The 27,656-nt window shown below is 61.4% G+C and overlaps 2 protein-coding genes across 2 annotated transcripts; one reads left to right on the top strand and one right to left on the bottom strand.

Annotated features, from left to right (window-relative positions):
- Window positions 1–1,311: 1,311 nt before the first annotated feature.
- On the top strand, window positions 1,312–9,909 carry SPRYD3 (SPRY domain containing 3). Its single transcript, XM_034071536.1, has 11 exons — window positions 1,312–1,380; window positions 2,732–2,872; window positions 3,254–3,329; window positions 3,428–3,552; window positions 5,187–5,322; window positions 6,331–6,516; window positions 7,222–7,371; window positions 7,849–7,906; window positions 8,020–8,139; window positions 8,529–8,662; window positions 9,428–9,909. The coding sequence occupies exons 2-11, from the start codon at window positions 2,745–2,747 to the stop codon at window positions 9,560–9,562; spliced, it is 1,248 nt and encodes a 415-aa protein (XP_033927427.1). The 5' UTR covers window positions 1,312–1,380; window positions 2,732–2,744; the 3' UTR covers window positions 9,563–9,909.
- On the bottom strand, window positions 9,910–26,815 carry TNS2 (tensin 2). The gene is made up of 27 exons (XM_034071600.1): window positions 26,750–26,815; window positions 25,736–25,838; window positions 24,744–24,781; window positions 24,158–24,196; window positions 24,037–24,075; window positions 23,901–23,950; window positions 22,051–22,246; window positions 21,391–21,441; window positions 21,032–21,154; window positions 20,447–20,511; window positions 19,992–20,069; window positions 19,411–19,520; window positions 19,262–19,322; window positions 18,432–18,498; window positions 17,631–17,754; window positions 16,947–17,012; window positions 16,748–16,861; window positions 16,103–16,266; window positions 14,061–14,190; window positions 13,357–13,482; window positions 12,774–12,866; window positions 12,206–12,283; window positions 12,005–12,082; window positions 11,320–11,488; window positions 10,318–10,386; window positions 10,205–10,234; window positions 9,910–10,115 (listed from the first exon to the last, which is right to left on the bottom strand). Exons 1-27 carry the CDS (start codon window positions 26,813–26,815, stop codon window positions 9,971–9,973), a joined length of 2,472 nt encoding a protein of 823 aa, XP_033927491.1. The 3' UTR covers window positions 9,910–9,970.
- Between the last annotated feature and the right edge of the window lie 841 nt (window positions 26,816–27,656).

The raw sequence follows: 27,656 nt of genomic DNA on the forward strand, positions 1-27,656 counted from the left end.
CCTGGGGATGGGGGGGGCATCAGCACCCTATGGGGACCTGGGATGGAGGGGGCATCATCACCCAATGGGGACCTGGGGATGGGGGGGGCATTAGAACCCAATGGGGACCTGGGATGGGGGGGGCATTAGAACCTAATGGAGACCTGGGGATGGGGGGGGCATCAGCACCCAATGGGGACCTGGGGAAGCCGGGGGCATCAGCAAACAATGTGGACCTGGGGATGGGGGGGGCATCAGCACCTAATGGGGACCTGGGGATGGGGGGGGCATTAGAACCCAATGGTGACCTGGGGATGGGGGGGGCATTAGAACCTAATGGAGACCTGGGGATGGGGGGAGCATCAGCACCCTATGGGGACCTGGGATGGAGGGGGCATCATCACCAAATGGGGACCTGGGGATGGGGGGGGCATTAGAACCCAATGGTGACCTGGGGATGGGGGGGCATTAGAATCTAATGGAGACCTGGGGATGGGGGGGGCATCAGCACCCAATGGGGACCTGGGGATGGGGGGGCATTAGAACCCAATGGTGACCTGGGGATGGGGGGGCATTAGAATCTAATGGAGACCTGGGGATGGGGGGGGCATCAGCACCCAATGGGGACCTGGGGATGGGGGGGCATTAGAACCCAATGGTGACCTGGGGATGGGGGGGGGCATTAGAACCTAATGGAGACCTGGGGATGGGGGGGCATCAGCACCCTATGGGGACTTGGGGATGGAGGGGGCATCATCACCCAATGGGGACCTGGGATGGGGCGGGGCATCAGAACCCAATGGGGACCTGGGGATGGGGGGTTCGGGTCTGGGCACCCCCCCACTCCATCGGATCTCACTGCCGTGTCCCCCCAGGTCACCCTCAAACCCCCCACGTGCCTGGAGCCCCCTCCCCCCCTTGTCCCTCAGCACGGATCCCACCCCCCCCCCCCCCGCTGCTCTCGTTCTGGATCCGCCCCCCCCCCCTGTCCCCCCCATCCTCCCGCCCCCCCCCCCTCGGATCACCCCTTTACCCCCCCCCCCCCCGGTCCCTGTACCTCTTCCTCTTCCCGCGCTGCGCGCGCTCTCCCGCCACGGAGGGGGCGTGGCTTCACCGTTGATGGGCGTGGCTACATCAATTAGGGGCGTGGCTTTGGGGGGTTGCCGGGGCGGTGTTCCCCCTCCCGTGCCCCAGGGGGCGCTCTGACGCTCGGGCACGCTCCTCCCCCCTACCTCCGCCTGGGGTTTCGATTGGCTCCCGCAGCCGTCAGTCAGAGCGTGCAGGGCAGCGATTGGTTGAGTGGCGTACAAGGGGGCGGGAGGAAGCGGAGGCGGAAGCGAGGGGACCCGGATGTGAGCGGCGAGGCCGGAGCGCGGAGCCCCCATGGCGGCAGCGGGGCCGGTGAGGGGCTGGGAGCGGGGGGGACCCCAATGGGCATGGGGGGCAATGGGCATGGGGGGGGTATCAGCACCCAATGGGGACATAGGGATGGGGGGGACACTGTGGGGTCCCTGCTATGGGGGTCAGTGGGCATGGGGGGGGGGACGGTTGTGGGTCTGGGGTACGGGGGGGCATCAGCACCCAATGGGGACATAGGGATGGGGGGGACACTGTGGGGTCCCTGCTATGGGGGGCAATGGGCATGGGGGGGGGACGGTTATGGGTCTGGGGTACGGGGGGGGCATCAGCACCCAATGGGGACATAGGGATGGGGGGGACACTGTGGGGTCCCTGCTATGGGGGGGCAGTGGGCATGGGGGGGGGACGGTTGTGGGTACGGGGGGGCATCAGCACCCAATGGGGACATAGGGATGGGGGAGACACTGTGGGGTCCCTGCTATGGGGGGCAGTGGGCATAGGGGGGGCATCAGCACCCAATGGGGACATAGGGATGGGGGGGGGTATCAGCACCCAATGGGGACATAGGGATGGGGGGGAGATTGAGGGGGGGCCTGTGGGGCTATGGGGGGGCTCGGTGCCCATTGGGGTCTGTTGGTGCCCGTGGGGGGGGGTGTTCTCCGTGTGTGTCCATGGGGGGTCCCTGCGTGTCCATGGGGTGTCTCTGTGCCCATTGGGATCTACTGGTGCCCATTGGGGTCTCGGTGACCATTGGGCTCTGTTGGTTCCCACTGGGGTCTGTGCCATGGGGGGGGGATGTCTCTGGGCCCATTGGGTTCTATTGGTGCCCATTGGGGTCTTAATGATCACTGGGCTCTATTGGTGCCCATTGGACTCTATTGGTGCCCATTGGGCTCTGTTGGTGCCCATTGGGCTCTGTTGGTGCCCACTGGGCTCTATTGGTGCCCATTGGACTCTATTGGTGTCCATTGGGTTCTGTTGGTGCCCATTGGACTCTATTGGTGCCCATTGGGCTCTCTTGGTGCCCATTGGGCTCTGTTGGTGCCCATTGGACTCTATTGGTGCCCATTGGGCTCTGTTGGTGTCCATTGGGTTCTGTTGGTGCCCACTGGGCTCTATTGGTGCCCATTGGACTCTATTGGTGCCCATTGGGCTCTATTGGTGCCCATTGGACTCTATTGGTGCCCATTGGGCTCTATTGGTGCCCATTGGGCTCTGTTGGTGCCCACTGGGCTCTATTGGTGCCCATTGGGCTCTGTTGGTGCCCATTGGGCTCTGTTGGTGCCCACTGGGCTCTATTGGTGCCCATTGGACTCTATTGGTGCCCATTGGGCTCTATTGATGCCCATTGGGCTCTGTGTGCCCGGGGGGCTCTGACCGGCTCCCCCCGCAGCTCTGCCCTCGCCATGGATGACCTCCACCTGCACTACAGGTTCCTCAACTGGCGCCGGCGCATCCGCGAGATCCGCGAGGTCCGCGCCGGCCGCTTCCAGGAGCGCTCCAAGCACATCCTGGTGGATGGGGACACGCTCAGGTGGGGACTGGATCCCACCCAGACCCTTCCCATTGGGCCTGGGTCCATCCTGGCCTGGATGGGATGGAGCATCCGGACCCTCTCCATTGAACCCATCACCCCTTGTCCCATGGCTCCGGTCCCTCTCCAGCATCCCTGTAGCCCCCGTCAGGCACTGGAAGCTGCTCTGCTCCAGCCCCAGTGTTCCCAGCCTGGCTCCTATGGGAGCTGCTCCAACCCCTCCCCTGGACCAGCTCCATGGCCTTGTACTGGGGGCACCAGCACTGCCCACAGTGGGGTCAGGATCCCTTCCATGAGCTCATGCTCTGGGGTCCTGGGTTCAACCCTGCTCTTGGGGAGCTCCTCACACCCCATGGCCCCCCCATCCCATCCCCATTGCAGTTACCACGGGAGCTCCGGGGAGGTCGGCTGCTACGTGGCCCCACGGCCCCTCACCAGGGACAACAACTACTTTGAGGTGAGGCCATGCTATGGGGGGGGATCCCCAATGGATGTGGATGGGGGGGGTGTCCGATGAGCTTTGGGGTTCACAGTGTTTGTGCCCCCCCCCCATAGGTGTCCATTGTGGACAGCGGTGTGAGGGGCACCATCGCCGTGGGGCTGGTGCCCCAGTTCTACAGCCTGGACCACCAGCCTGGTTGGCTGCCCGGCTCCGTGGCCTACCATGGTGATGATGGCAAGTGAGTGTCAGCTGGGGGGCTGCCAGGACCTGCTGTACCCCCCCATGCTATAACAGTGTCCGTACCCCCATGCTATAACAGTGTCCATACCCCCATGCTATAACAGTGTCCATACCCCCCATGCTATAACAGTGTCCATACCCCCCCATGCTATAACAGTGTCCGTACCCCCATGCTATAACAGTGTCCGTACCCCCATGCTATAACAGTGTCCATACCCCCATGCTGTAACAGTGTCCATACCCCCCATGCTATAACAGTGTCCATACCCCCCCATGCTATAACAGTGTCCGTACCCCCATGCTATAACAGTGTCTGTACCCCCCATGCTATAACAGTGTCCATACCCCCATGCTGTAACAGTGTCCATACCCCCCATGCTATAACAGTGTCCATACCCCCATGCTATAACAGTGTCTGTACCCCCCATGCTATAACAGTGTCCATACCCCCCATGCTATAACAGTGTCTGTACCCCCATGCTATAACAGTGTCTGTACCCCCCATGCTATAACCGTGTCTGTACCCCCCATGCTATAACAGTGTCTGTACCCCCCATGCTATAACAGTGTCTGTACCCCCATGCTGTAACAGTGTCCGTACCCCCCATGCTGTAACAGTGTCTGTACCCCCATGCTATAACAGTGTCCGTACCCCCATGCTGTAACAGTGTCTGTACCCCCCATGCTATAACAGTGTCCATACCCCCCCATGCTGTAACAGTGTCCATACCCCCCATGCTATAACGGTGTCCGTACCCCCCATGCTATAACGGTGTCCGTACCCCCCATGCTATAACGGTGTCCGTACCCCCATGCTATAACGGTGTCTGTACCCCCCATGCTATAACGGTGTCTGTACCCCCATGCTATAACAGTGTCTGTACCCCCCATGCTATAACAGTGTCTGTACCCCCCATGCTATAGCAGTGTCTGTACCCCCATGCTATAACAGTGTCTGTACCCCCCATGCTATAACAGTGTCTGTACCCCCATGCTATAACGGTGTCTGTACCCCCATGCTATAACAGTGTCCGTACCCGCATGCTATAACAGTGTCTGTACCCCCCATGCTGTAACAGTGTCTGTACCCCCATGCTATAACAGTGTCCGTACCCCCATGCTATAACAGTGTCTGTACCCCCCATGCTGTAACAGTGTCCATACCCCCATGCTATAACAGTGTCTGTACCCCCATGCTATAACAGTGTCCGTACCCCCATGCTATAACAGTGTCCGTACCCCCATGCTATAACAGTGTCTGTACCCCCATGCTATAACAGTGTCTGTACCCCCCATGCTATAACAGTGTCTGTACCCCCATGCTATAACAGTGTCTGTACCCCCCATGCTATAACAGTGTCTGTACCCCCCATGCTATAACAGTGTCTGTACCCCCCATGCTATAACAGTGTCTGTACCCCCATGCTATAACAGTGTCCGTACCCCCATGCTATAACAGTGTCCGTACCCCCCATGCTATAACGGTGTCTGTACCCCCCCATGCTATAACGGTGTCTGTACCCCCCATGCTATAACAGTGTCTGTACCCCCCCATGCTATAACAGTGTCCATACCCCCCATGCTATAACAGTGTCTGTACCCCCCATGCTATAACAGTGTCCGTACCCCCAGGCTCTACAGTGGCCGGGCCAAGGGCCGTCAGTTTGGCTCCAAGTGCAGCTCCGGGGACCGTGTTGGCTGCGGCATCGAGCGCGTGTGCCTGGAGGTGCGCACGGCACACGTGTTCTTCACCCGCAACGGCAAGAGGGTGAGCCCAGTAACACCCAGTGACACCCAGTGACACCCACTGATACTCAGTGACACCCATTAACACCCAGTGACACCCACTGATACTCAGTGACACCCAGTGACACCCACCAACACCCAGTGACACCTGTTGACACCCACTAACACCCAGTGACAGTCAGTGACACCCATCGATACCCAGTGACACTCAGTGGCAGCCAGTGACATCCATCAATACCCACTGACATCCATCAACAGCTGTTGACCCCCATTGATGCCCATTGACCCCCATTGGCACTCTTGTCACCCATTGATGCCTACTGACACGCCTTGTCAGCCACTGACACCTGTCGATACCCATTGATACCCGTTGATACCCCTTGTCACCCATTACCCCCATTTCTCCCATTTCCTCTATTGCCCTATTACCCCCATTGCTTCCCATTCTCCCCTATTGCCCCATTGTCCCCCATTGCCCCATTACTCCTATTGCCCCATTGCCCCCTTGCTCCCATTGCCCCATTACTCCCATTGCCCCATTATCACTATTACCCTATTGCCCCCATTGCCCCATTACTCCCATTATCCCCATTGCCCCATTACCCCCATTGCCCCCATTGCCCCATTACCCCCATTGCCCCCATTACCCCCATTACCCCCATTGCCCCATTACCCCCATTGCCCCATTACCCCCATAACCCCCATTACCCCCATTGCCCCATTACCCCCATTACCCCCATTACCCCCATTGCCCCCATTGCCCCATTACCCCCATTACCCCCATTGCCCCATTACCCCCATTACCCCCATTGCCCCATTACCCCCATAACCCCCATTACCCCCATTACCCCATTACCCCTATAACCCCCATTACCCCCATTGCCCCATTACCCCCATAACCCCCATTACCCCCATTACCCCATTACCCCTATAACCCCCATTACCCCCATTGCCCCATTACCCCCATAACCCCCATTACCCCCATTACCCCCATTGCCCCCATTGCCCCATTACCCCCTTGCCCCCGCAGGTGGGCTCCACGGAGGTTCCGCTGTGTGCCGAGGGGCTGTTCCCGGCCGTGGGGATGCACTCCCTGGGGGAGGAGGTGAGGCTGCACCTGCGGGCAGCGCTGCGCCCCGAACCCGATGACTGCATGGTGGTGGACAGCGTGGAGGAGGAGTGGGGCCGTCTGCACGACGTGCGCGCCTGCGGCACGGTCAGCACTGCATGGGGCACCCCGTGGGGAGGGGGGACCCCGTGGGGAGGGGGGGACCCATGGGGATGGGGGGACCCGATGGGGATGGGGGTACCTGATGGGGATGGGGATGGGGGGAACCGATGAGGATGGGGGTACCCAATGGGGATGGGGGGACCCGATGGGGATGGGGGGACCCGACGGGGATTGGGGGAACCGATGGGGATGGGGGCATCTGATGGGGATGGGGGTACCCGATGGGGATGGGGGGACCTGATGGGGATGGGGGGATCTGATGGGGATGGGGGCATCCAATGGTCATGGGGGCATCCGATGGGGATGGTGGGATCCGATGGGGATAGGGGGACCCGATGGGGATGGGGGTACCCGATGGGGATGGGGGGAACTGATGGGGATGGGGGGAACTGATGGGGATGGGGGGACCCGATGGGGGTGAAAGCACTCAATCAGGAGGGGGACACCCAATGGGAATAGGAGCACCCAATGGAGATGGGGGCACCCGATGGGGATGGGGGCATCCAATGTCCAGCCCAATGGGGATTGGGACACAATGGGACTGGGCTCACACTGTGTGGATGGGGGCAAGGGGCAATGTGGTACTCCCAACCTTCAGTGCCCCCCAAACCCCTCTTGTGCCCCCAACCCCCCATGACCCCTGCAGCCTGCAGTGCCCCCCAGCCCCCTGAAGCCCTGTCCCCACTGCAGGTGCTGGAGTACGTGGGGCAGGGCAAGAGCATCGTGGATGTGGGGCTGGCGCAGGCGCGGCGCCCGCTCAGCACCCGCAGCCACTACTTTGAGCTGGAGATCGTGGACCCGGGCGAGAAGTGCTACATAGCACTGGGGCTGGCACGGAAGGTGAGCCCCCCCCATTGACACCCCCATTGATACCCCCATTAACACCCCCATTGACACCCCCATTAACACCCCCATTGACATCTCTGTGTGACCCATCCAGTGCTACATAGCACTGGGAAGGTGAGCCCCACGGTCACCCCCCCATTGACACCCCCATTGACACCCCCATTGACAACCCCATTAACGCCCCCATTGACATCCCTGTGTGACCCATTCAGTGCTACATAGCACTGGGGCTGGCACCTAAGGTGAGCCCCACAGTGAACCCCCATTGATGCCCCCTCATTGACCCCCCCCCCATTGACACCCCTATGTGACCCCCCCCAGAGAAACACCTATTGACATCCTATAGACATCCCCCCATCAACACCCTGCTATTGACACTCCCCCATTGACACCCCTATGTGACCCCCCCAGAGACCCTCCCATTGACCCCCAAGCACTGACCCCCCCCCCACTTTCCTCTTCCCCCCCCAGGACTACCCCAAGAACCGGCATCCCGGCTGGAGCAGGGGCTCGGTCGCCTACCACGCAGGTGAGTCCCCCCCTCCTGCCCATGGGACCCCCATAACCATGGGGACCCCCTTAAACTGAAGGGTTCCCATGGCAATGGGGGGGTCCCTGTAACACTGCACCCCCCTCTTCCAGATGATGGGAAGCTGTTCCATGGCAGCGGTGTTGGGGACCCCTTTGGCCCCCGCTGTTACAAGGGTGACATCATGGGATGCGGGATCATGTTCCCAAGGGATTACAGCCTGGACAGTGAGGGTGGGGGCTATAGGGGCAATGGGGGGGCTATAAGGGGCTATGGGGGGGTCTGTGAGAGGGTTTAGGGGGGGTTTAGAGGGTGTTGGAGGGGTTTGGGGGGGTCTATGGAAGGTTGGGGGGGGCTATGAGAGGCTAATGATGAGCTTGGGGGGGATATGGGGAGCTTGGAGGGGGTATTGGGGGGCTCAGGGTGGTTTGGGGGGACTATGGGGGAGCTGTGAAGGGCTCGGGGGGCCTGTGGGAGGCTATGAGGGGGGTATGGAAGGTCTAGAGGGGCTATGGGGCAGCTGGGGGGGGGCTCAAGGGGTATATGGAGGGGGCTATGGGAGTCTATGGGGAGGCCATGGGGAGGGGCTATGACGTCATGTCGTGACAGTCGCCCCCTGCAGGCGACAGCGACGACCCCAGTGACGGGGGGGAGGTGCTGGGCCCTGCGGTGCGGAATGGGATGTACCTGCCCCCCGGGGAGGAGGAGGAGGAGGAGGAAGAGCTGGAGCCCCAGCACGGAGGGAGGAAGGTGGTGGTAAGGAGGGGCCTCCAGGGACCACAGGAACCCCATTGACCCCATTGACCACCACTGAGCACCATTGACCACCATTGACCTTCATTGACTGCCATTGACCTCCATTGACCACCATTGACTTCCGTTGACCGCCATTGACCGCCATTGACCTCCATTGACCATCATTGACCTCCATTGACCGCCATTGACCTCCATTGACCTCCATTGACCTCCATTGACCGTCATTGACCTCCATTGACCGCCATTGACCTCCATTGACCACCATTGACCTCCATTGACCGTCATTGACCTCCATTGACCTCCATTGACCTCCATTGACCGTCATTGACCTCCATTGACCATCATTGACCTCCATTAACCGTCATTGACCTCCATTGACCATCATTGACCTCCATTGACCGCCATTGACCTCCATTGACCCCATTGACCTTCATTGACCTCCATTGACCACCATTGACCCCCATAACCCCCCCAAACCCTTCCTGACCCCCCACAAACCCTCTCAAATCCCCTCAAATCTCGTCCTAAACCCCCTTTACTCCCCATAACCTCTCCTAACCTCCTGAACCCCTCTTAAGCCTCCCCCAAACCCCCCCCTACACCCTCCAAACCCCCCCCAAACCTCCCTATACCCCCTTAAACCCCTCCCAGCCCTCCCCTACCTGTGCCCCCCCCCTCCATCCCTATGGGTATATATGGGGGGGTGCAGGTGCTGTATTTTGGGGGTACCCTGACCCCCCCCATATTTCCATGCCCCCCCCCAAGGTGTTCTTCACCCGCAATGGGCAGATCATTGGCAAGAAGGAGGCGCTGGTGCCCCCCGGGGGGTACTTCCCGACAGTGGGAATGCTGAGCACAGGGGAGAAGGTGAAGGTGGACCTGCACCCCCTCAGCGGGTAGGGGTTGGGGGGGCCCCCCCATAACCCCCCCCATAACCCCCCTCCCATGCACTTTAATGCCATTCCCCCCATGTATTATTCCCCCTCCAATCTGTGTTATTCACTCCCTTATCCATGATGGGGGGGGATAGATTTAAGGGAACCCCCCCCCCCCAATTCACGCTGTTACACCCCCCCCTTTCTGAATGTAACCCCCCCTCCCCAATGCTAAAGGAGGACCTGGGTTTGGGGGTTCCCATTGGTGTTTGCACATGGGGGGGTCAGGGGGGGGGGGTCTGTGCCCCCCATCCCTACACCCCCCCCCAGTATATATCAGCCCCCCCAAGCACTCAAATAAACCCATTGTTAAACAAATACAGGCTTGGCTTTATTGGGGACCCCCCCCCCAAACCTTGGTACTGGGGGGGCCTCATTGGCGGCGGGTGCCCAGCAGCACCTTGGTGATGAAGGTGACGATGGCTCCGGCTGGTTGCTCCGGGTCCAGCTCCGCAAAGAGGTGGCAGGAATTGGACCCCCCCGGACCCCCCCATTGGCGAGCCACGAAGCCAAAGATCCTGGGGGGGGGGGTAGAGAAATGGGGGGGGAAGATGATGGGGGGGGATCTCTCCCCATCATACCCCCCCCCCTCCCCCATGCTACTTACTTGGAGGTGGTTCCATCCGGATTCACCCATCTGTGTGTGGGGGGGTGTTAATGGGATGCTCTTAACACCCCCCCGCAATGTGCCCCCCCCCCAACATGTTCCCCCCCCCCCACCTGCGGTCCTGTGGGTCAGTGCTGCAGTGGGTGATGCTGCTGGTGGGGTAGTGCCTGCGGAAGAAGAGCCTGGGGGGGGGGCATGGGGTGAGATGGGGGGGGCACCCCCATGAACTGGGGGGGGTCCATAGGTTGGGGGGGGGTGATGCTGGGAAGGGGATTGGGCCCCCCCCATGATGGTTTTGGGGGAACCCAAATGATGGTGGGGTGGGGATGGGAGTTCGGGGCCCCCCCACATCGTGGTCCCCAGGGAGGGGGGGGGGATGTGATGTTAGGAGGGGGTTTAGGACCCCCCTCCCCGTAGATTGTGTGGGGGGATCCCCAGAAGATGGTTGAGGGGAGAAGGGATTTGGGGGTGCCCCCAATCATGGTGCATGGGGGGGGCCCCAATGGTGGTCCCATGGGTGGGGGGGTGCAGTCCCCCAGTGGATGGCTCGGGGGGGGGGGGGGGGTGACAATGGGGGGTCCCATTGGGGGGGTCCCACTGGGGGGAGTTCTATTGGGGGTCCCATGGGGGGGGTCCCATTGGGGAGGTTCCATAGAGGGGTTCTATTGGTTCCCATGGGGGGGGTCCCATTGGGAGGGTTCAATTGGGTCCCATGGTGGGGGATCACACTGGGGAGATCTCACTGGGGGGTCCCACTGGGGGGTCCCCTTGGGGGGGTTCCATTGGTTCCCATGGGAGGGGTCCCATTGGGGGGATTTCATTGGGGGTCCCATGGGGGAGTGACAAGGGGGGGGTCCCATTGGGGGGGGTCCCATTAGGGGTCCTATGGGGGGGGTCCCACTGGGGTTTCCCATTAGGGGGGTCCCATTGGGGTGTTCCATTGGGTTCCCATGGGGGAGTGACAATGGGGGAGGTCCCATTAGGGGGTCCCATTGGGGGGTCCCATTGGGGGGATCCCATGGGGGGGATCCCATTGGGGAGGTCCCATTCGGGGGTCCCATTGGGAGTTCCCATTGGGGGGTTCCATTGGTTCCCATTGGGGGGGGTGTCCCCACCTGCGCTCGGTGTCCGTGAGCGTGATCCCCTGCGCGGTCACCTTGAAGTGGACGGGGCCGGGGGGGCCCCGCTCGGGGTCGGCCAGGATCGAACCCGCGGCCTTGGCCACCGCGGGCGGCCCCGTCAGGGACTCGGTGCCCGCAGAGCCCACGTAGAGCACGCGGCAGGCTGGGGGGGGGGGGGGGGGGGAGTGAGGGACACCTCATAGGGACCCTCTATAGAGAACCCCTATAGCAAGAACCCCCCCAAAGCAAGGACACCCCCTATAGGGACCTTCTATAGGGACCCCCATAGCAGGACCCCCCCCAAAGCAAGGACCCCCCCCTAGGGACCCCCTATAGCAGGAACCCCCCCATAGCAGGAACCCCCCAAAGCAAGGACCCCCTCTATAGGGACACTCTATAGGGCCCCCCATAGCAGGACCCCCCCCCAAAAGCAAGGACCCCCCCATAGGGACCCCCCATAGCAGGGACCCCCCCAATTCCAGCGATTCCCAGAGCCCCCATCCCAGTGACCCCAATCCCAGTGATCCCAGTCCCAGTGCCCCCCATCCCAGTGCACCTCATCCCAGTGATCCTGATCCCAGTGCATCCCAATCCCAGTGCCCCTCATCCCAGTGCCTCTCATCCCAGTGCCCCCCATCCCAGTGCCCCCCCATCCCTTTACCCCCCCATTGCCCCCCACCTGCCCCCTGGCGCAGCAGCTCCGCGGCCGTGCTCATGTTGGGGGGCACCGGCCCCTCGGGGGCCTCCTCCAGTGGGTCTGGGGGGGGGGAAACACCTTGTTATGGGGGGGGGCACCCATTGGGGGGGGCACCCATTGTGGGGGGGCACCCATTGTGGGGGGGCACCCATTGTGGGGGGGCACCCATTGTTTTGGGGGTACCTTTGGTTGGGATGCGCAGGGCGCAGGGCAGGGAGATGGGGCTGATGGAGTGGTGCAGGACCAGAGCGGGGAGGCTGCCTGCGGGGGGGGCACCGCTGAGCACCCCCAAAGGGACCCCGAAACCCCCCAAAGGGACCCCAAAACCACCCCTTTGGGACCCAAAACCACACCCATGGACCCCCAAAACCCCCCTTAGGACCCCAAACCCTCCCCTAGGGACCCCAATATCACCCTTAGGGACCGCAATATCCCCCTTTAGGACCCCAAAATCCCCTTTAGGACCCCAATACCGCCTTTAGGACCCCAATATCCCCCTTAGGGAGCCCGATACCCCTCTTAGGGACCCCAATACCTCCCTTTAGGACCCCAATATCCCCCTTAGGGATCCCAATACCCCCTTTAGGACCCCAACACCCCCCTTTAGGACCCCAACACCCCCCTTTAGGACCCCAATACCCCCCTTAGGGACCCCAAACCCCCCTTTAGAACCCCAATACCCCCCTTAGGGACCCCAATATCTCCCTTTAGGACCCCAAACCCCCCTTTAGGACCCCAGCCCCCCCCTGACCGAAGTGGGGCTCCTGGGGGCTCCCCTTGATCTTGACCCCCCGCGGTCCGGTCTCGATCAGGAAGTGCCGAACCAGCTGCTCCTGGGGGTCCCCTGGAGGGGGGGATGGGGGGGGGGTCAGCACCCATGGGTGCCCCCCCCCCCCGGGGGGCGGATGGGGTGCTAAGGGACATGGGGGGCTTGGGGGGGTCTATGGGGTGCAGGGGACATGGGGGTCTTTATCCTTGGTGGGGGTGTCTATGGGGTGGGGGGGTTCTATGGGGTGTAGGGTATGGGATGGGGGGTTCTAGCCCTGCTGGGGGTGTCTATGATGTGCCTATGGGGTGCAGTGGGGTGTCTATGGGGCGGGTCTATGGGGAGGTATCATGGGGGTGGTTCTATAGGCCGGGTTTATAGGGTCTCTGTAGCATCTCTATGGGGCAGGTCTATGGGATCTCTCTGGGGTCTCTATGAGGCAGGTCTATAGGGTCTCTATGGTGTGAGTCTATAGGGTCTCTATGGGGTGGGTCTATAGGGTCTCTATAGGGCAGGTCTATAGGGTCTCTATAAGGTCTCTATGGGGTGTCTATGGGGGGGCTCCTACCCCTGCCGGGGGGGCAGCGCGGGGGGGGCTCCCCCACCCTCAGCGCGAGCCCGAAGGCACCCCGGAAGCTGCTGCTCTGGCGGATGAGGAAGGAGCCGGGAGCCTCGTTCTGGAGCAGCGCCACCGCTGGGGGGGGCACGGTGAGGACCCCCCCACAGAGCACATGGACCCCCCTGAGACCCCCCCATAGAACACATGGACCCCCCCAAAGCAACACATGGACCCCCCCACAGAGCACATGGACCCCCCTGAGACCCTCCCATAGCAACACATGGACCCTCCATAGCATCACATGGACCCCCCCCATAGCAACACATGGGCCCCCCCTGAGACCCTCCCATAGCAACACATGGACCCTCCATAGCATCACATGGACCCCCCCATAGCAACACATGGACCCCCCCATAGAGCACATGGACCCCCCTGAGACCCTCCCATAGCAACACATAGACCCCCCCTGAGACCCTCCCAAAGTAACACATGGGCCCCCCCATAGCAACACATGGACCCTCCCTGATACCCCCCCATAGCAACACATGGACCCCCCCATAGCAACACATGGACCCTCCATAGCATCACATGGACCCTCCATAGCAACACATGAACTCTCCATAGCATCACATGGACCCCCCCATAGCCCCGCATAGCTCCCCATAGCCCCCCCCCATAGCCCCCCCTTAGCCCCCCCCGTGCCCCCCCCTCACCTCTGTCCCTGCTCAGCCCCGGTTTGAACCAGAACTTGCTGGTGTCCTGCACGAAGGAGCCGCCCGCGGGGGGGGCTCCGGCCCCGGGGGGGTCCCCGCCCCCCCCCGGCCCCCCCCCATCGGCCGCCAGCTGCGGGGGGAGGGGCGAGGAGCGGGGCCCCCCCGGAGCGGGGGGGGGAGGCTCCGGGGAGGGGGAGGGGGGGTGGTGGTAGAGGGCGGGGGGGGGGAAGGCGGGGGTGGGGGAGCTGCCGGGGGGGGGCTCCGGGCTCTCGGGGGGGGGGCGCCAGGGGAGCCCCGCCCCTGGGCTCCTGCGAGCTGGGGGGGGGAGAGAAGGGGGGGGTCAGGAAAGTGTGGGGACCCCAATGGATCCAATTGATCCCAATGGATCCCAATAGATCCCAATGGAGCCCGATAGACCCCCATTAACCCCCTCATAACCCTCCCTTAGCTCCCATTACCCCCCCATTAGTACCAGTAACCCCCCATTAGGCCCCCATAACACTCCCATTAACCCCTTCAGCCCCCCAAACACTCCCCAGCCCCCAACAGACTCCAGCACCCCCCATAGGCCCTCACTATCCCCCTATTTACCCCCCCATAAGGCCCCCATTAGTGCCTTTAGCCCCCCCATAACCCCATTAGCCCTATTACTGCCCATTAGCCCCATTACCCTCATAATCCCATTACCCCCCATTAGCCCCATTATACCCCCATTACCCCCCCATTAACCCCATTCCCCCCTCCACTGCCCCCCCATAGGCCTCCCCCCCCACTCACCACTGGGTTCCTGCTGGGGGGTCTCCAGCCCGGGGGGTTCCCCCCCCCCTTTGCCGGGGGGGGCCCGAGGGGGGGGGCTCCAGCTCAGCCCCAAGCCAGGGCGGCCGCAGTGGGGACAAGGGGGGGGCTCCTCCGAGGGGGGGGCCGGGGGGCGGGGGGGGGCCCCCCAGGCCGAGCCCCCCCCCAGCCCATAGAGAGGGAGGGGCCCCTCGGAGAGCGAGCGCTGCACCCCCCGCCTGCCCCCCCCTCCCCCCGAGGGGTGCCCCCCCCCATCGCGGGGGGCCTCGGGGCTGGGGGGGCGGCGGCATGGGCAGGGGGGGGCCAGGCTGGACCGGCGGCACAGGGGGGGTGCGCTCCCATAGGATGCGGGGGTCCCATGGGGTGCTGGGATCCCATAGGATGCTGTGGTCCCATAGGATGCTGTGGTCCCTGGTGATGCTACGGCCCCATAGGGTGCTGTGGTCCCATAGGATACTGTGGTCCCAGGGGATGCTGGGCTCCCATGGGATGTTGGGGTCCCGTGGGGTGTCAGGGTCCCATAGGGTGCTGTGATCCTATACAATGTCGGGGATCCCTCGGGCATTGGGGACCCATAGGATGTTGGGGTCCCATAGGGTGCTGTGGTGCCAGGGGACGTCAGGGTCCCATAAGGTGTCAGGCTCCCAGGGGATGTGGGAGTCCCATAGGATGTCGGGGTCCCCCCTGGGGTTGGGGTGCTGTAGGCTGCTGGGGTCCCATAGGATGCTGGGGTGCCATAGGACGTGGGGGTCCCATGGGATGTTGGGGTCCCATAGGGTGCTGTGGTTCCATGGGATGCTGGGCTCCCATGGGATGTGGGGCTCCCATGGGGGGTTGGGGTTCTCTGGGGCATTGGGGTCCCGTAGGATGTGGGGCTCCCGAGGGATGCTGTGGTCCCATAGGATGCTGTGATACCATAGGGTGCTGTGCTCCCATAGGCCGCTGTGCTCCCATGGGATGCAGGGCTCCCATAGGGTGCTGTGCTCCCATAGGGTGTAGTCCCAGGGGATACAGGGCTCCCATGGGATGCAGGGCTCCCATAGGATGTGGGGCTCCCAATGGATGCAGGGCTCCCATAGGCTGCTGTGCTCCCATGGGATGCAGGGCTCCCGAGGGATGCTGCGGTCCCATAGCACACGGGGCTCCCATAGGATGCTGCCATCCCATGGGATGGGGGGGTCCCCCCGGGCTCATCCCCCAGGATTGGGGTCTCCCGCTCCTCCTGGGGCCCCCCCCGCACCCCGAACCCCCCCAGCAGCCGCTCCAGCTCCTGGCGCTCGGCCGCGGTGGGGGGGGGGGGGGCGGCCGGGAGGGGGCTCCGGGCTGGGGGGGTCCGGGCTCGGGGGGCCCCCCCCGGGGCTCCAGGGGTGCCGCTGGCCCCCCTGGTAGGGGCTGGAATCCAATGGGAGCTCTGCGGGGGGGGGGAGCACAGTGAGGGGGGGCTGAGCCCCATAACCCAACCCCCCCCTCATGCACCCCCCCGGGGGGGGACACACCCTGGTGCCTATGGATGGGTCCCAGGGGTGGGGGTCCCATGGGGGTGTCCAATGGCGGGGTGTCTTGGGGGATGTCCCATAGGGTGTCCGATAGTGGTATCCCATAGGGGTATCCCATAGGGTGTCCCACTGATGGGGGTGTCCTGGGGGATGTCCCATAGGGGTATTCCATAGTGTTATCCCATAGGGTGTCCCATAGGGTATCCCACAGTGTTATCCCATAGGGTATCCCACAGCATTATCCCATAGTGTTATCCCATAGGGTATCCCATAGGGTGTCCCATAGAGTATCCCATAGGGTATCCCATAGTGTTATCCCATAGGCTATCTCATGGGTATCCCACAGTGTCATCCCATAGGGTATCCCATAGGGTATCCCACAGTGTTATCCTGTACCCTCCAGGCTGTCCTGGTGCCTCAGGTCGAAGCCCTCGTACGAGTCCCTGCGCACGGCAGGGTCCAGGACCCCGTAATCCACGGGGGCGGGGGGGGCGCCGGGGGGGTCCCAACCTGGGGGGGGCAAGGGGGGGCTGTGGGTGCCTGCGGGGCCGTGGGGGGGCCCCGGGCTCCCCCCCCCCCCCCCCCCCCCCCTCACCTTGGATCCTCTCGGGGCCGGAGGAGAACACGAACTCGACGCTGCCCTCAGGGGGGAAGCGCTCGTCTGGGGGGGGAGAGAGCAGAGCTGCCCCCCCCTGCCCGGACCCAGAGCCTCCGGACCCATCTGGAGCCATCCCGATCCCAAAGCCCCATCCCTGTCCCATCCCCATCCCTGTCCCATCCCCATCCCCTTCCCCATTCCCATCCAATCCCATCCCCAGCTCCATCCCATCCCATTCTATTCCCATTCCACCCTATTCCCATCCAATCCCATTCCTATCCCATCTCCATTCCCATCCAATCCCATCCCCATCCCATTCCCATCCCCATCCAATCCTATCCCTGTCCCATCCCATTCTATTCCCATTTCACCCTATTCCCATCCAATCCCATCCCCATCTCCATCCCCATCCAACCCCATCCCCATTCAACCCCATTCCACTCCATTCCCATTTCACCCTATTCCCATCCCAACCCATCTCTATCCCATCCCCATCTCCATCCCCATCCAATCCCATCCCTATCCCATTCTCATTCCCATCCCCATTCAGTCCCATCCCCATCCCATTCTCATTCCCATCCCCATTCAGTCCCATCCCATTCCATCCCCATCCCATCCCATTCCATTCCCTTTTCACCCTATTCCCATCCAATCCCACCCCCATCCCTATCCCATTCCCACCTTCCCAGGCCAGGTCCAGCTCTCCCCGGGGCAGCCGCAGCCGCCCCCCCCGCAGTGTTCCCGTATGGAATTGGGCCCGGAACACGGGCTCACGTCCCCCTGGATGCCGGTGGTAACACGTGACCTGCGCACACGCGTGTGCAAGGCCGAGTGTGCAACGGCACCATGGGCATCCCCATAGCATTCACAGCACCCCATAACATCCATAGCAACCACAGCACCCCATAGCATCCATAGCACCCATAGCATCCATAGCACCCCATAGCATCCATAGCACCTACAGCACCCCACAGCATCCATAGCATCCATAGCACCTACAGCATCCCATAGCATCCATAGCACCCCACAGCATCCCATAGCACCCTATAGCACCTCTAGCACCCCATAGCTTCCCACAGCACCCATAGCCCCCCCATAGCATCCATATCACCTCATAGCAACCCATAGTACCCTGTAGCACCCCATAGCACCCACAGCAGCACCCATTGCAGGCACATCTCTTGCATCCCCCACACTGGCAGCCTCTGTGTGTGCCCCCCTCGTGTGTGCCCCTTGTGCAGCACGTGTGCACCTGGCAGCCCTTGCAGCCCCCATTGCACCCCCATTGCACCCCTCATTGCACCCCTCATTGCACCCCCATTGCACCCCCTATTGTACCCCTCATTGCACCCCCTCATTGCAGCTCCCATTGCACCCCCATTGCACCCCCATTGCACCCCCCATTGCACCCCTCATTGCACTCCCCATTGCAGCCCCCACTGCACCCCCCCATTCACCCCCATTGCACCCCCATTCACCCACCAGGACATCGCCCTTGAGCAGCAGCGCCGGCTCCAGGCTGATGCAGAGACTGTGGGGGCCTGGGGAGCTGGGGAGAGCCCGGAGCGCCCCGGGACATGGTGAGGGACAGGCAGGGACAGGCGGACACAGACACAGGCAGACACAGACACAGGCAGACACAGACACAGGCAGACACAGACACTGACACACTCACAGTCACAGCAGGATGGCACAGCCCTCACTCACACTCACCTGCAGGCACTCACATGGAGCTCATTCACTCCCATTCATGCTCACGCTCACACTCATTCAGTCACACTCACTCTCGTTCAATCTGATTCACACTCACACTCAAACTCACTCCCATTCACTCCCATTCACACTCACTCCCATTCCCACTCACACCCATTCACACTCACACTCACTCCCATTCACACACATTTACACTCACCCCCATTCACACTCATTCACTCCCATTCACACTCACTCCCATTCACACTCACTCCCATTCACACTCACACTCACTCCCATTCACACTCATTCACACTCACTCCCATTCACACTCACTCCCATTCACACTCACACTCACTCCCATTCACACTCATTCACACTCACTCCCATTCACACTCATTCACTCACACTCACTCCCATTCTCACTCACTCCCATTCACACTCATTCACACTCACACTCACACTCACGCTCACACTCACTCCCATTCACACTCATTCACACTCACACTCACACTCACTCCCATTCACTCCCATTCACACTCACACTCACTCCCATTCACACTCACACTCACTCCCATTCACACTCACACTCACTCCCATTCACACTCATTCACACTCACTAGACACCCGAGGTGTAGACAAGCTGCAGGGCCTGGTAGATCTTCAGGAAGGGCTGACAGCCTGCGGGGGGGGGGGGTGTTAATGAAGGGGGGCTCAATGTGGGTCCCAGTTGTGGGTCTGGGTGTGGGTCCGGGTCCCCCCCACTGACCGTGCGTGCCATAGCGGGGCAGGGGGGGCAGCAGCACGTGCTGCAGGAACACGGGGCTGCTGCTGAGCCGCTGCCGCCCCGAGAGCAGCGCCCCAAAGAGCTCCACGGCCCTGCAGGGAGAGCACCCATAGAGAGCACCCATAGAACCCATAGAGAGCACCCATTGACAGCACCCATGAACACAGAACAGCACCCATGGAACCCATAGAATCTATTGTACTCATAGAACAACACTCATAGCATCCATAGGCAGCACCCATAGAGCCCACTGCACCCACAGCATCCCGTAGCACCCATGGAACAGCAGCCATAGAGCCCATAGAGAGCACCCACAGAACACACAGACAGCACCCACAGAACCCACTGTACCCATAGAATAGCACCCATAGACAGTACCCACAACACCCATCAACCTGTACCCCAACATCCCCAGCACCCAGCAGCATCAGCATCCTCCATCCCAGCCCCCTGCACCTCAGGAACCCCAACACCCCCAGCCCTCCATTGCCCCATATCCCATATCCCGTATCCCATATCCCATGTCCATATCCCATATCCCCTATCCCATGTCCATGTCCCACCTGCGCTGCGATGGCTCCATTGCCACCTTCTCCTCACAGAACTTCCTCATGCTCAGGGTGCTCAGCGCCTGCTCAGCACTGAGGGAGGGGGGGTCAGGGTGCCCCTGCCCCCCCCATGCCCCCAACCCATAGATCCCCTTTGAGTCCCCTGCCCCACAAAACCCCCCATAGCACCCCCACAGCTCCCTGACCCCCATAACCCACATAAGACCCCATAGCACCCTATAACCCTCCCATAACCCCCATATCCCCCATACCCCATATCCCATATCCCGTGTCCCATATCCTATGTCCCATGTCTCATATCCCATATTCCATATTGCATGTCCCATATCCCATATCCCATGTCCCATATCGCACATCCCACATCCCATATCCCATATCCCGTGTCCCATGTCCCATATCCCATATCCCACATCCATGTCCCGTATCCATACCCGTATCCATGTCCGTACCTGGCAGTCACCTGGCTGTAGTGCATGTAGGCTGCCACAATGACGCCCGCCTTCCCTTTACTGCCCTGGGGAGGGGAATGGGGGTGTTGGGGGTCAGGACCCCCCAGTGCCCCCCATGACCCCCCCCCAGCCCCTTACATCTCCATAGCCCCATTATCCCACCCAGCCTTCCCATAGCCCCCACACCCCCATAATACCCATAATACCCCTTACACCCCCCCATGCCCCCCATAATCTCCATAGGCACCCATAGCCCCCACACCCTGCATTGCCTCCATAGTCCCCATGCCCTGCCCCCCATAGACCCCATAACCCCCATATACCCCGTAGCCCATATACCCCCATGTCCCTGCATAGCTTCCATAGCTGCCCATAACCTCTATACCCCCAATGCCCCCCATACCCTCTATACCCCCCAAGCCCCCTATAGCTCCCATACCCCCTATACCCCCCATGCCCCCCATACCCCCTATACCCCCAATACCCCCTATAGCCCCCATACCCCCTATACCCCCAATACTCCCCATACCCCCCGTGCCACCTATAGCCCCCATACCCCCATACTCCCATACTCCCATACCCCACCTTGCAGTGCAGCACTGCCAGGCGCTGGGGCTGCCCCCTCAGCCACCCCTCCAGGGCTTTGCAGACGCAGCAGAGCTTGTCCAGGGGGGGGGCGAGCGGGTCCGGCCACCCAAAGTCCTGCACCTGGGGCGGGGGGGGGTCAGAAGCACCCAGAGACCCCCCCCCAGCACCCAAAGGGACCCCCCAATGGGACCCCCCCATGGGACCCCCAATGGGACACTCAATGGGACCCAAAATGGGACCACTCAATGGGACCCCCAATGGGACCCCCAATGGGACCCTTCAATGGGACCCCCATGGGACCCCCCAATGGGACCCCCCAATGGGACCCGTATGGGAAACCCCCATCCCCTGCTCACTCTGGGGTTCAGGCGCGCCAGGTCCCGGCGCTTCTCGGAGAGGTTGAAGATCTGGGGGGGTCAGGATGGGGGGGGGGGTCAGGGGCTTTGTCCCCATGGACCCCGATGTCACATCCCTGACCCTGTCCCCATGGACACCCCCATCCTGTCCCCATCCCCATCCCATCCTCATCCCATCCCCATCCCATCCCATCCCCATCCCCATCCCCATCCTATCCCATCCCCATCCCATCCTCATCCCATCCCCATCCCCATCCCATCCTCATCCCATCCTCATCCCATCCCCATCCCATCCTCATCCCATCCCCATCCCCATCCCCATCCCATCCTCATCCCATCCCCATCCCATCCTCATCCCATCCCCATCCCCATCCTCATCCCCATCCCATCCCCATCCTCACCCCATCCCCATCCCATCCCTGTCCCCATCCCATTCCATCCTGTCCCCATGGACCCTGATGTTGCATCCCTGACCCTGTCCCCATGGACCCCCCATCCCATCCCCATCCTGTCTCCATGGACCCCGATATCCCATCCCTGATCCATCTAATCCCATATCATCCCATATGATCCCATATTATCCTGTATCATCCCATCTAATCCCACATTATCATCCCATACGATCCCATACGATCCCATACGATCCCGTTTGGCACTGACCATGTAGTGCTGGCGGTGCCGTGCCTGCAGCAGCCGCGCCAGCAGCCGCAGGTGCTGCCGGTGCCGGAGCTCCCGCAGCCCAGGTGGGAAGCGCAGGCTCAGGATGCGCTCGCTCGCGTAGCTCAGCTCCAGCTCCGGGTCCAGCTCCGGATCCGGCACCGGCACCGGCACCAGGCAGCGCTCCAGGGACAGCGGCCTGAGGGCGGCAGCGGGATACAGGAGACAGGGACACAGGGATACAGGGATGGAGGGGATAGGGGATAGAGGCATAGAGGGAGAGAGAGATACCAGGATAGAGGGATACAGGGATGGAGGGGATATAGGGATATGGGATAGAGGGAGACAGGGATAGAGGGATATAGGATAGAGGGAGACACGGATAGATGGATATGGGATAGAGGGATGGGGGGGATATAGGATAGAGGGAGACACGGATAGATGGATATGGGATAGAGGGATGGAGGGGATATAAGGATATGGGATAGAGGGAGACAGGGATAGAGGGATATGGGATAGAGGGATATAGGATAGAGGGAGACACGGATAGATGGATATGGGATAGAGGGATGGAGGGGATATAGGGATATGGGATAGAGGGAGACAGGGATAGAGGGATATGGGATAGAGGGATATAGGATAGAGGGAGACACGGATAGATGGATATGGGATAGAGGGATGGAGGGGATATAAGGATATGGGATAGAGGGAGACAGGGATAGAGGGATATGGGATAGAGGGATATAGGATAGAGGGAGACACGGATAGATGGATATGGGATAGAGGGATGGAGGGGATATAAGGATATGGGATAGAGGGAGACAGGGGTAGAGGGATATGGGATAGAGGGATATGGGATAGAGGGAGACAGGGATAGAGGGATATGGGATAGAGGGATATAGGATAGAGGGAGACACGGATAGATGGATATGGGATAGAGGGATGGGGGGGATATAAGGATATGGGATAGAGGGAGACAGGGATAGAGGGATATGGGATAGAGGGATATAGGATAGAGGGAGACACGGATAGATGGATATGGGATAGAGGGATGGAGGGGATATAAGGATATGGGATAGAGGGAGACAGGGATAGAGGGATATGGGATAGAGGGATATAGGATAGAGGGAGACACGGATAGATGGATATGGGATAGAGGGATGGAGGGGATATAAGGATATGGGATAGAGGGAGACAGGGATAGAGGGATATGGGATAGAGGGATATAGGATAGAGGGAGACACGGATAGATGGATATGGGATAGAGGGATGGGGGGGATATAGGGATACAGGGATAGAGGGATATGGGGGGATAGGGGGATACAGGGATACACAGATAGGGAGGGACAGAGGGAGACAGCGATGGAGGGATACAGGGATACCGGGAGAAGGGATAGAGAGATACAGGGATAGAGGGATATGGCAGATAGGGATACAGGGATAGAGGGATAGAAGGGTACAGGGCATAGGGATATAGGGATATGAGGATAGGGGGGTATGGGGGTACAGGGATAGAGAAATACAAAGATATGGGGTACAGGGATAGAGGGCCATAGGGATACAGGGATAGAGGGAGACAGGGATACAGGGATATGAAATATAGGGATACAAGGATAGTGGGGTACAGGGATAGAGGGATATAGGACATGGGACGTGGGATATGAGACCATCATCCCATAGCCCCTTGTGCTCCCCACAGCCCCATAACCCCCCATAGCCCCTGATTGCCCCATAGCCCCCCCATACCCCCATCTCCCCACAGACCCCTATAGTCCACTATAGCCCCCCATAGCCTTCATTGCCCCATAGCCCCCCATAACCCCATAGCCCCCTATAGCCCCATAGCCCCATACCTGGGCAGGGTGTTTCTCTGTGGGGCGATGCTCAGGGACTTGGTGGAGCCCTGGGGGGGGGTCACGGTGGGGGTCACAAGGGTCACGGTAAGGTCACGGGGGGTCACAGAGGGGTCACGGGGGGGCGGGGCCTCACCGCGTGCTCGCTGCGCCGGGTGGGGGCGGTGCTTCTGCGCTGGGGGGGGGAAGGGTCAGAGAGGGGTCACGGGGGGTCATGGGTGTCACACGGGGTCACGGAGGGGAGGGGCGGTTCTCACCTGCTCGGGAGGGGGCGGGGCCTGACACGGTGACGTCACCTGCGGGGGGGGGCGGGGTCACCCCTATGGGACCCACAGCAGGAGCCCAGCCCCATAGCGGGACCCTGCCCCATAGAATAGCTCCAGCCCCATTGCAAGTCCTGGGTCACATAGCAGGACTCCAGCCCCATAGCGTGCACCAAGCCCCAAAGCATGCCCTCAGCCCCATAGCGTGTCCCTAGCCCCATAGCTTGCCCCCAGCTCCATAGCATCTCCCAGCCCCATAGCCTGTCCCAGCCCCATAGCGTGCCCCAGCCCCATAGCGTGCCCCAGCCCCATAGCCGCAGGCCCCCCCGCAGGGTCCCATCCCCATCGCGTGTCCGGAGCCCCCCCTTGTGCCCCCCCCTCCCCGGTGTTGTCCTTGGCCGGACCGGACAGAGCCGGGATTGTCCCGGGGGGGGCGCTCACAAAGGGGCCCTTCAGGGGCACCCCCCCCCCCCCGCTCCCATCCCGAGGGGGGGGCACAAGGGGGGGTGCGATGGGGGGAGCAGTGGGGGGGACAGTGGGGGGGGCTCTGGGGGGGCACCCCCCCCCCCCCCCCCGGTACCTTCCCCTCGCATCGCTTGTGGCAGCTCAGCTTGCAGACTGCGGGCACAGGAAAGGGGTGTCAGGGATCCCCAGCCCCATAGCATCCCCATAGTACCATATAGCACCCCAATGCACCCTATAGCATCCCTATAGCATTCCCACAGCATCCCAATGTACTCTATAGCACCCAATAGCACCCCAATGCACCCTATAGCATCCTCACAGCATCCCAATGTACCCAATAACATCCCTATAGCACCCCATAGCACCCCAGTGCACCCTATAGTAGCCCAATGCACCCTATAGCATCCCCATCGCATCCCCATAGCATCCCAATGCACCCTATAGCATCCCCATAGCACCCCATGGCACCCCCGTAGCATCCCATAGCACCCTGCAATGTACCCCCTATCACCCCATATCACCTCATATCACCCCATATCAACTCATAGCATCCCCATATAACACCATATCACCCTATATCATCCCATAGCACCCCGCAATGTACCCCATATCACCCCATTGCACCCTATATCACCCCATAGCACCCCATAGCATCTCCATATCACCCCATATCACCTCATATCACCCAATATCAACTCATAGCATCCCCATATAACACCATATCACCCCATATCACCCCATAGCACCCTGCAATGTACCCCATATCACCCCATTGCACCCTATATCACCCCATAGCATCTCCATATCACCCCATATCACCTCATATCACCCCATATCAACTCATAGCATCCCCATATAACACCATATCACCCCATATCACCCCATAGCACCCCGCAATGTACCCCATATCACCCCATTGCACCCTATATCACCCCATAGCATCTCCATATCACCCCATATCACCTCATATCACCCCATATCAACTCATAGCATCCCCATATAACACCATATCACCCCATATCACCCCATAGCACCCCGCAATGTACCCCATAGCACCCCCCATCACCCCCCATCCCCCCCCATGACCGCAGGGGTCCCAGCCCCCACCTCTGCAGCTCAGCCCCTGCGGCCCCAGCGGCTCCGCGCAGACCCCGCAGGGCCCCCCCCTCCGCGGCGCCTTCTCCCGGAAGCTGTGGGGGGGGGTGGGGGGCTGGGGGGAGACACGGGTGTGACCCCCCGTGACCCCCCGTGACCCCCATGTCCGTGTGTCCCCCCCCCATGTCCGTGTGTCCGGTGCCCCCCTCCATCCTCCCCCCCCCCCCCCCGTGTTCCCAGCGCAGGAAGCGGGGCCGGGACCAGCCCAGGAAATGGGGGGGGGGGGGGGGGAAGAGCCCGAACCCCCCCGGGACGGATCCATGGGGGGGGGGGGGGGGGGGGGATGGGAAGAGCGTGGGAATGGGGGGGGGAAAGGGGGGAACAAGGTGGGAAAAGGGGAAATCAGAGTGGGAATGGGGGGGATAATGTGGGAATAAGGGGGGAAAAGGGGGGATAATGTGGGGAACAAGGTGGGAAAAGGGGGGGTTAGGGTGGGAAACGGGGATCAATGTGGGAAATGGGGAGAACAGAGTGGGAATGGGGGGGATAACGTGGGAATAAGAGGGTTTGGGGGGAAAAAGGGGGGATAATATGGGAAAAGTGGGGAACAAGGTGGGAAAGGGGGGGATCAGTGTGGGAATAGGGGGATACGCGTGGGAAAAGTGGGAGTTACTATGGGAAGCTGGGAATATGGGGGGGAATGGGGGGGTAAGTTTGGGAAGAGGGGGAATAACGTGGAAAGAGGGGGAATAACATGGGAAGAGAGGGGATAACGTGGGAAAAGGGGGGGATCAGAGTGGGAAACGGGGATAACAGCGTGGGAAAGGGGGGGGTCAGTGTGGGAATAGGGGGGTGCGCACGGGAAAAGTGGGAGTTACTCCGGGAAGTTGGGAACACAGCGGGGGGGGGGATGGGAAGAGGGGGAACAAGATGGGAAGAAGGGGATAAGAGGGAAAGGGGGGGTCAAGGGGGGGTCAAGGGGGGGGTCAAGGGGGTGTCCCCCCCCAACCCCCCCCCCCCCATTACCGTGTCGCTGCCATCGCGGCGGCCCAGAGCCCGCAGCAGGGTCCCCAGTGGTTGGGGGGGCTTCATGGTGGGGGGGGGGGTCTCCGTTTGGGGGGGGTCCCTGAATGCGGGGGGGGGGCGAAGTTCGGGAGCGGATCCCGGAGCAGCGCCGGGAGCGGAGGGATCCGCGGGGGGGGGGGGTGAAGAGGGGGGGGGAAGAGCCAGACCCGCCCCGGCTTCCGCGAGGCGGAGCCGCTTCCGTGGGGGGGGGGGCACCAATGGGGGGGGGAACAGCGAGAACAGCCCCAAAAGTCACCCCCCCCCCCGCAGCCACAGTCCGGTTACCGGATACCCCTATTGGAGGGGAAAGGGGGCTTCGGGACCCCCCCATTGGCCACGCCCCCTCCCCCCCGTGACTCCGCCCCCCCCTTGGATTTGGGGTTTTTCCATTCATAAATAAGTGGAGAAACCGGATTCCCCCCCTCTGATTGGGGGGGGATTAAAGGGGGGGGGGGGGGTCCTGTGGAGCCGGGATTCCCAATGGGAAAGGCGCTGGGGGGGGGGGGGGGAGCAATGGATGCTCCAATGGGGTGGTGGGAAAGGACTCTGGGGGGGCATTGAGGGGAGGAGGAGGATGGATGGGAATGGAAGAGGATGGGGTTGGATCCAGGAAGAGGGATGAAGAGGAAGAAGAGGATGGATGGAGGAGGAAGAGGATGGATGAAGGAGGAAGAGGATGGAGAAGAGGATGGATGGAGGAGGAAGAGGATGGAGAAGAGGATGGATGGAGGAGGAAGGATGAAGAGGACCAATAGAAGGAGATGGATGGAGGAGGAAGAGGAGGAGGAAGAGGATGGAGGGCATGGGTGGAAGAGGGAGATGAATGGAGGAAGAGGAAGCAGATGGAGGAGGAAGAGGATGGAGGAGG

This window comes from Melopsittacus undulatus, chromosome 21 (genome assembly GCF_012275295.1).
Source record: "Melopsittacus undulatus isolate bMelUnd1 chromosome 21, bMelUnd1.mat.Z, whole genome shotgun sequence".
NCBI lineage: Eukaryota > Metazoa > Chordata > Aves > Psittaciformes > Psittaculidae > Melopsittacus > Melopsittacus undulatus.

Excerpts from the sequence above, each read along its gene's own strand:
- SPRYD3 (XM_034071536.1), top strand. The coding sequence starts at position 2,745 with ATGGATGACCTCCACCTGCACTACAGGTTCCTCAACTGGCGCCGGCGC. Across the intron at positions 3,330-3,427 it reads GGGACAACAACTACTTTGAG|GTGTCCATTGTGGACAGCGG; the intron begins GTGAGGCCATGC and ends CCCCCCCCATAG. Across the intron at positions 3,553-5,186 it reads TACCATGGTGATGATGGCAA|GCTCTACAGTGGCCGGGCCA; the intron begins GTGAGTGTCAGC and ends CCGTACCCCCAG.
- TNS2 (XM_034071600.1), bottom strand. The coding sequence starts at position 26,815 with ATGAAGCCCCCCCAACCACTGGGGACCCTGCTGCGGGCTCTGGGCCGC. Across the intron at positions 21,155-21,390 it reads TGGCGCGCCTGAACCCCAGA|GTGCAGGACTTTGGGTGGCC; the intron begins GTGAGCAGGGGA and ends CCCCCGCCCCAG. Across the intron at positions 12,083-12,205 it reads CCTGCGCATCCCAACCAAAG|ACCCACTGGAGGAGGCCCCC; the intron begins GTACCCCCAAAA and ends CCCCCCCCCCAG.